The 9,025-nt window shown below is 43.7% G+C and overlaps 1 protein-coding gene and 1 long non-coding RNA gene across 2 annotated transcripts; both read left to right on the forward strand.

Annotated features, from left to right (window-relative positions):
- Positions 1-1,650: 1,650 nt before the first annotated feature.
- Positions 1,651-2,609, forward strand: LOC120108565. Its single transcript, XR_005509870.1, has 2 exons — positions 1,651-2,403; positions 2,498-2,609. It is a non-coding gene; the product is annotated as an uncharacterized LOC120108565 (long non-coding RNA).
- A 3,673-nt stretch (positions 2,610-6,282) lies between these two features.
- On the forward strand, positions 6,283-7,929 carry LOC103713902 (ammonium transporter 1 member 3-like). Its single transcript, XM_008800952.4, is given in 2 exon segments — positions 6,283-7,526; positions 7,529-7,929. Coding segments are annotated over 2 exon segments (1,407 nt in total). The 5' UTR covers positions 6,283-6,437; the 3' UTR covers positions 7,847-7,929.
- The last annotated feature ends 1,096 nt before the right edge of the window (positions 7,930-9,025 follow it).

The following is a 9,025-nucleotide window of genomic DNA, read 5'->3' on the forward strand; positions in this document are numbered from 1 at the left end:
CATTAAGAACCTATTTGGTTGCATAAAGTTATTCTAAAACGTCCTTTGTAAAACATGTTTTATGAAAACTATGACCTCTTGCTTTTCACTCCTAGCAATTAGAGATGGAATCCTAAACCACCTTTCTATGCAAGCGGGTGTACCTTGTCCTAAGAAAGCATATGCACCCCTTTTTTTTTTTTCTTTTTCTTTCCCACAACGTATGACTCATATAATTCTAGCATGAATACATTCAAAAAGTCAAAATGTAATAAGTTATGGAGCACTCTAAGCAGCTCTCTTATACCAGTTTAGAGAACTCCTTCAGAATGATTAGCCACAAAAGAAGCCATTCAGTCTGCAGATGCACCCTTTTCGCATCCCCAGCAGTACCCTATAGGAATCTTTTAAATATCTGCTTCAACTTATGAATGATATATTTTTGGAAAAATAGCATGAGCGATGAGGTAGACCGGTACAACACAATATGGTCTTAATAAGGGCATCCTACCCATCATGGAAAAAGATTTTGATTTCCATCCCTACAATCTGTTCCTATAAACTACATGCTATCTTAGTCAATCTTCTTCCGGAAAGGCGAACTCAAAGAAATTGCCAGAGGTTTCTATGATCATATGCTTCGTGAGTGGATTAATAATTCTAAGGCTGAATTGGGTAGATAGCTATATTGGTTCGCCTGCTAGCTAGCTGGATGCATAAATGTAATCCTCCAAAATCTTCTGCAGTGCCTCTGCATTAGCTTTTGCTGCATGGGTGAGGATGAGACAATCATGGTAAAAAAATAGGTGAGAAACCATTGGAGCATCAGGGGTTGACTGGTAGACCAAGCCTAATCCGGGGGTAGATTTGATCACAATCTAGTTCATATGTGAGCTTAGTCCAGTAATTTAAGCTTCAATCAGATTACAAACTCATTTACCAATTGATTCCATGAACAGATCTGATTGGATCTGTTTCCTGAAGTCTACCTCTAGGTATGACACTTGTCCAGAACTATTATTGCAATCCGGTTTTAGGTGCAATCCGATAATGTTAAACTAGTCCATTCCAAGTAATGAGCCCATGTACTTTTGTTTATAGTTTGCTTAAATGTCTTATAGGTTGTTACATATTTGGACCACACTGGTTAGATCCAAGATGTATGACAATATTTTGACAGGTGTTGGATTTAAGCATGTTATCAATTTTGTTTGATATTTTACCAATGTCGATGAAGTGCTCATTTATGCATTCTTTAGACTAGCAATTGTTTCGTGATATTCCAAGAGTTTCTATCTACATACCATGTTATAATATTTAATGTTGATTATACAAGTATAAATTAGTTTGGAAATATTTATAACATTGCTTAATTACATATTTACTTTTAAATTATGCTAATAGTATTGTGCATTAGGTTGATTATATTCAGGATGTTTATGGGTGAATTTTAATGTGCATCTAAGGTGATATATTCATTAATTATCAATAAGGCTGCAAATGGGCCGGGTCGACCCGGGACCCGACCCGACCCGACCCGCTTTAGACCCGACCCGACCCGAATTTTAGGACCTGCGGGGCCGGGTCGGGTCCTAAATTTAGACCCGATGTATTTTTCGGGTCGGGTCGGGTCCACCCAATCTTGATCCGGGACCCGACCCGATCCGTTACTATATAAAGCTAAATGCCTAAATCCTGCCTTCTCGCCTTCGGCCGCCCACGTGGTCCTACTCAGGCGCCGTACTGCATTCTCCAGTCCACTGTCCATTCTCCATCAGTCCGTCGTTGTCCGTCTCCATTCTCTCGATCTCTTCTCTAGAGACTTCTTCCCTGGACGCTGGTTCTCTTCCCCTGTTCCACTTACCATCCGATCTTTCATCCTTGAGGGTTTTGAGGTTCTTCGGTTCTTCCATCCACCGATCACTATAGGTACTCCATGAGTCTGTCCATCTCTATTCTCTTCTCTAGCAACTTCTTCTCTGGTTCTCCGCCACATTCCATCTAGTCTTTGAGGGTTTTGAGGTTCTTCAGTTCTTCCATCCACCGACCCCCGTTCCTTAGGGTTTCCGGGTTTTCTTCTATTGACTAAACTACTAGCCTACCCATTCACACCTTTGCCGCTTCCATCAACTGATCAACCAACTCCGAGCGGTGAGAGCCTGAAATCTTGCTGCATGGGAAAGATTGACCTCTAAGGCTCTAAATCCCTCTAGATCGACAGACTCCGAGCTTCTTTCCTCAACGATCTAGTCTTCCTCAAACCCTAACTCCCTCAAAAGTTAAAACCTCCATCAGCTTCTTCAAGATACCTCATCTCAAAGACTAAAACCCTTTCTATTCCGATTTCTCTCCTCTGTCTCTTGATTTTCCATCCTTTCAGCAAGAACTAGAGAATCTCCAAGGAAGAGAAGAAGAAGATGCACGGTAAGATCAACTTCTTTTTTATTTTTCATCTTTTTATATTTTTTCTCTCTCTTTTTTTTCTCAATATAGTTTTGATTTGCTCGATCTACTGCAGTGTGGTGTGGATCCCTCTGCGAAGAAAGACTGGTAAGAGTGGTGCTGCAGCAGCCACTGTGGCTCCTTCCATTTCCACTGCCCTGCAGCCCAAAAAACCAAAAGAAAAAGCTAAGCCACTATCTCTTTTTTTTTTTTTAGTTCGTTTTCTCTTAAAAAAATAATCTTACTATTTATGAAAATGTTAATTAATTAATTTGAGTTTTTTACCCGATTTCGGATGGGAAAGGGGAGGGGGGCCGCCCATATCTTTAGCCGTCCCTCATCATTAAGGGCGACATGATATTCGCCACGTGTCATCATAGATGCCATTTACCCGGACCCGACCAGATCCGGACCCGACCCGACCCGAATGACCCATCGGGGTAGGTATGGACCCGACCCGACCCGATCCGTTTTTCAACCGGGTCGGGTCTGGGTCCAAAATTAGGACCCGAACATGCAACCGGGTCGGATCGGGGTCACCTAGGACCCGACCCAACCTGATCCATTTGCAGCCCTAATTATCAATATGAAGTTGTGCGAGAGATCACTTCTTGAACTTTACCATGGAGATAAATATGTTGTTATTTTGACTGGTTAGTTAGCATTGAAGCTTCCTCCAAAAAAGTTGCTTTCTTTGTTTAATTGACACAGGGCTGATGATGCTTTGATGCATGTTAGAGATTTGCTTTGATTGTGTGTAGTACCCAAAGATGCACATATGTTATTGATTTTGCGACAGATTTTGTTCGGAGTTCATGGTTTGTTATTTTCCCAAAGGAATAATGGCAAGATTAAGATGTTACTCCGACCCGAGCATACTTGGATCTATATGCTTTACGTTGTTCCTCTTAGTTTCTCTGCCATTAATTTAAATTGCATGGATTTGTTTGCAGCACTTTATTAACAGTGAATGCATGCTACAATCACTTGTTCCATGAATGAGCCCAAGACGAGTTAACGACTCTAGCACAGTCTCCATTGCGTAGCTTAAATCTAAGGCCTCCATTAATGTTACAGGTCGTGCTGTTCTATATCTGAACCAAACGTGTCATGCCCTAGATCCAGGCCGTGACATAGCCATGCCACTACAAGCTATTGCCCATAATAACACGGAGCTACAATACCAATTCATAACAAAAGTAATATTTTATTCATAGAATGTTTTTCAAAAGCAATGATACAGAGCCCAAAAATTTAATCCAGAATCAATTTTTCAAACCCTAAAGGTTCCAGCACCCTACTCCTAGCAACCTTATTTATCTAAAAAAAATATAAGAAGATAAATGAGTTATGCGGCTCAGTAAGTAACCATACACCATCTTACCGGATCAAGCATAATATTTCACATACCAATACATTATTTAAAGAAAATAACAGTTATAGCAGAGTAAAACATTTCATAAACAAAATATCCAAAACAAATCATAAAGTAATGCATGCTCAAACATGCAAGTTCGTAAGGATGGAAATGCAATGTAAAATACAGCCATTATTTTATACTTTAAAATCATGCTCTCAGACGTAGTGCAAGCTATGGTCACTATAACTCATGACAGGGCCGTAATCTTTGCCAACTATTTTATCCATTGGCGGTGCCATATGTCGAGTTATTATCATTTGCTGGCGAGACCCGTATGCCAAGCTATTATAACCTGCTAGCAAGGGCCGTCTATCGAGCTATTATAAACCACTGCTAAGGGCGTATGCCGAGCTATTTTATAACCCACTGGCGAGAGTCGTACATAGCTATCTGAGAGTTCATAAATCATTTTATACTTCTTATAAACCATTCATCATAAATAGGTTGGAAAATGAATAATGGCATCGTAATATTTAAAATGCATAATCATCTCACGATATTTTTTTCATGCAATTTTTATATAATCATAATTCATGGATATACAATGAAGTATTCATAAAGGATACTATTTAGCCAAAATCATGAAGCACTTACTAACCTATGCTTGACCATAATTTTTAAGAGAATACACAATTAGTCATAATATATAATTTTATATCTAAAATAATTTCAATAATTTGAAATCAATAAGATTTGTGCCAGGCTCATTTTCCTCGATTCGATCATATATAGATCTCTAGACTGAAATGACAAATCCACTGTATCTATCAATAACATGGAGAACAGATTATTTGCCACTCGCTCCCTTTTTTGTTATTATTATTATTATTATTTTATTTCATTTTAATATATGTATTTATTTATTCATTCATTCATTATATATATATATATATATATATTCTTTTTTTCCTTTTTCTTCTTTTTCTTTTCTTTTCTTCTTTTTCTTTTTTTCTTCTTTTCCTCTTCTTTCCTTTTTCTAGTGTCGAAATAGAAATATGGTATTGTTAATTATCAATTCTACATAATGGGAACTATGAGGTATGTCACCGTTCATTACTATTGGGTACAACTCCATCCCCAATTCCATTCCATCATTTGGTCTTCACCTAATGTGGTTGACATGTGAACACTAAACACTAGCTAGCATAAAGTGGGAAGGTTACTTTGGGCTTGAATTCTAGGGCTACAAACTAGAGGTGGCAAAAGGTGACTTGATCCTCAATCCAATCCATATTTGACTTGTAATAAGCAAGTTTGGGTTCGGACTAAACAGGTTCGGGTTTTATAGGTTGATCCATTTGAACCATTTAATAATCTAATCGGATGATCTAGGAGGATCTCTGGACTTAATGTGGATCATATTAGCCACTACGAGTAGGGTTGAACAGAATCCAGAAGTGAGATTCATCATATCAGAAGCTGAGTCACAAGCCAAAATTTTAGAAGATAATTTGACCATATAAAAATTGAATGAGATGATTTTTTTAAAAAAAAAAAATTAGACAGCTTTTAGAGATCTACAACATTTAGGGTACCACCCCAGCGATCAAACCCAAATTCCATCATTTAAGGTCTAAAAAGGATCGATCAAAGTGAATTTCTTTTTGGATAAGATTTTGATCCGGCATATTTCTCCATTCAGTAAATTAAATGGAGCAACATAAGATAGAGTTGATATAGAAGTCAAAATCTACCTCCTAAAAAATTTTAGCTTTTTCGAGTTTATTTCTATTAATGATGTCTATTTTAGGAAAGAAATACCTATTAGAATTAGAAAAATGAATCCAACTCGAATTGTACAACGATGAACCTCATCTTTATAAATAGAGGTTTTGTATATTGATTTTTTATTACCAATGAAAGAAAAGGGGACCTAAGCCTACTTTCCCAATTCCTCCATCTTCTTCTAATTTTTTTTTGAAGTATTCGAGTTGAGGGGGTTGAAGAACATCTTACTTCTCTCCAATCATAGATCTTTAAAAACTATTCAATTTTTTTTTTAAAAAAGATCATCTAAATCAGACATCATATAACTAAGTTATAGTGCTAAAATTTAGCCTGTGATTTGACTTCTGTCCAATCCTACTAGAAGTGGCCAAAATGGTCTATATCGAGTATGGAGATGCTTCTGGTCATTAAGTTCGGGTTCTAGGCTCTCAACTAATTTCTGAGCATATTTAGTAAACAGGTTAACAATAAAAAAAAAAGTTTACTGTTTGATACGATCTATTTATTAAAAATGTTAAGAGGTTGGGTCAAATAATCTGTTTATTACATGTGTCATATTGAGATTTTAAATCCAGATTCATTTAATAAATAAGTCAGATTTAGATTTAAAATTTTCTGTCAAACTCAATCCCTTAATTTTTTTAGGAGCTAGACGGTTTGGCATTATATTTGGGTGAGTTCAGCAGCTACTTGCCAATAGTTGTCAAGGATTCCACCTTTTCTGCACGGTAGTTCGTAACCGCCCATAAATGGGTGGCATCTGCTCCTCATCTACCATTCCACGGACCGACGCCACAAGACCTGCTTGTCTACTAATCTCCTCCTTACCGCCGGCCCTCCTGCCTCCGACCCACCGTCCGCCCGCGCCATGGCTGCGACATGGGAGACCAGCGTGACCGAGTCGATCAACACCATCTATCTTCTCTTCTCAGCCTACCTGGTGTTCATAATGCAGCTGGGCTTTGCGATGCTGTGCGCCGGCTCCGTCCGGGCAAAGAACGCCATGAACATCATGCTGACCAACGTCGTGGACGCAGTCGTGGGCACCATCTCCTACTACCTCTTCGGCTTCGCCTTCGCCTTCGGCGCTGGCTCCCACTCCAACCCCTTCATCGGGACCAGCTTCTTCGCCCTCGAGAACGTCCCGAACGAGACCTATGGCTACGCCTACTTCCTCTACCAGTGGGCCTTCGCCATCGCGGTGGCCGGCATCACCAGCGGTTCGATCGCAGAGCGCACCCAGTTCAGCGCCTACCTCGTCTACTCGTTCCTGCTCACGGGGTTCGTGTACCCGGTCGTCGCCCACTGGGTCTGGTCGTCGGACGGATGGCTCAGCCCGAACTCCGGCGGCTCGCTGCTGTTCGGGTCCGGCGCCATCGACTTCGCCGGGAGCGGGGTGGTGCACCTGGTAGGCGGAGTGGCGGGCTTGTGGGGCGCGCTCATCGAGGGCCCACGGATCGGGCGGTTCGACGCGTTCGGGAGAGCCGTGCCGATGCGCGGCCACAACGCGACGCTGGTGGTGCTGGGCACCTTCCTGCTCTGGTTCGGCTGGTTCGGGTTTAACCCGGGGTCATTCAGCCGGATCCTGGTGGCCTACCCGGACGCGCCCCACGAGGGCAACTGGACCGGAGTGGGCCGGACCGCGGTGACCACGGCGCTCGCGGGCTCGGCCGCGGGCCTCACGACGCTCTTCGGGCGGCGGCTGCTGGTGGGCCACTGGGACGCGCTGGACGCGTGCAATGGGCTCCTGGGCGGGTTCGTGGCCATCACGTCCGGGTGCTCCGTGGTGGAGCCATGGGCCGCCATTGTGTGCGGCTTCTGCGCGGCCTGGGTGCTGATCGGGCTCAACGCGCTGGCCCTGAGGCTGCGATTCGACGACCCGCTGGAGGCGGCCCAGCTACACGGGGGATGCGGGGCCTGGGGGCTGGTCTTCACGGGCCTCTTCGCCCACGAGGAGAGCTGGTGGTGCAGGCGTACGACTCGGGCGCCGTCGGGGCGAGCCGGCCGTTCGGCCTCCTGATGGGAGGGGGGTGGGGCTTGCTGGGATCGCAGGTGGTCGAGGTGGCGGCCATCGCGGGATGGGTGAGCCTGACCATGCTCCCCGTGTTCTACGTGCTGCACAAGCTGCGGCTCCTCCGGATATCGGTGGACGAGGAGCTGGCCGGGCTGGACGTCTCGAGCCACGGCGGGTACGCCTATGTGGCCAATTCCGAAGACAGCCATCCCGGCTTCTATGCGGACTACGTGAGGACGCACGACGGCCCACGCTCCCCATGATGATTCGTCTGTTCCCGCTTGTCAAATCATTTATAGTATATTATTATAATATTCTGCGTGCTTTGAGAAGCATTTCGTCCAAATATCCATGGTATACATGCATTGAGAAGGTAAAATCAACTGAGAAAGGGAGAAAAAAATAATTTTCAATACACCTTAAAAGTTACATATAATTACTACAGAGTTTATAAAAAAAAATTATATTGGCTGATATAGAATGGTGCTAATAAAAAAAATAATACTCGTTGATACAAGTTGTTATATGATCCCTAAAATTACTTTAACAAAATTATTGTTATAAAAAAAATAATATAGATTGATATAGGATCACGCTTATCCACTAAAGTCACATTGGCTCAGCGAGGGATGCATGTCCCCTCCAAATGTCTGGTGTGCCCGGAGGTGGAAGATTTCATCTTCCATGCTATCTTTGGATGCCCGAGAGCCGCCCAGATCTGGAGGTGCGCTTGGGGCCCCCACGATCCACAGTTGGGATGGTCGTCGACTGAGGACTTTCTGCTTTTTCTGAAGACTTCAATGTAGAGGCCGGGCCTAGAGGGATCGGGGATCAGGGTTGCCTACCTAGCCTACCACTACTGACTAGATAGGAATGCTCGGTCTTCGACGATAGCAGAGCACATCCGAGATAGGTTGCGGACTAGGCCCTTCTTCATGTGGAGGAGATCTCCCGTGCCACCACATTGTCACCCTTGGGACGACCGAAGAAATCTGGGGTTCCACTTTCGCTCCTGTAGTGTCCAGGACTGTACAGATCTCCTGGAGCCCCAACCCCCTGACTATCTCAAGATGAACTTCGACGGCAGTGTCGGTGAAGGAGGTGCACTGGACCGTGTCAGCTTCATCATTAAGGACCAGAAGGCTAGACTGATTGCAGCGGGAGGCCGGCGGATTTTTGATACGGAAGGAAGTTACCTATGCGAGGCGGGTGCTGGGTGCGAACCGCACACTGCTTGAGGGAGACTCGGCCACGATGATAGAGTGGATCCGGGGCCGGAGTCTCGACGCGAGTTCGAGCCTACTACTACGTGATGTTTACAGCCTTTTAGACGAGGATGGTCTCTCATGGGCCACACACGTCTACAGGGAGGTGAACAGCGCGACCGATTGGGTGGCCTCATTTGCGGCCCACCATGCCACTAAGGAGGATTCATCCGGGGC

This window comes from Phoenix dactylifera, unplaced genomic scaffold (genome assembly GCF_009389715.1).
Source record: "Phoenix dactylifera cultivar Barhee BC4 unplaced genomic scaffold, palm_55x_up_171113_PBpolish2nd_filt_p 001396F, whole genome shotgun sequence".
Lineage (NCBI taxonomy): Eukaryota > Viridiplantae > Streptophyta > Magnoliopsida > Arecales > Arecaceae > Phoenix > Phoenix dactylifera.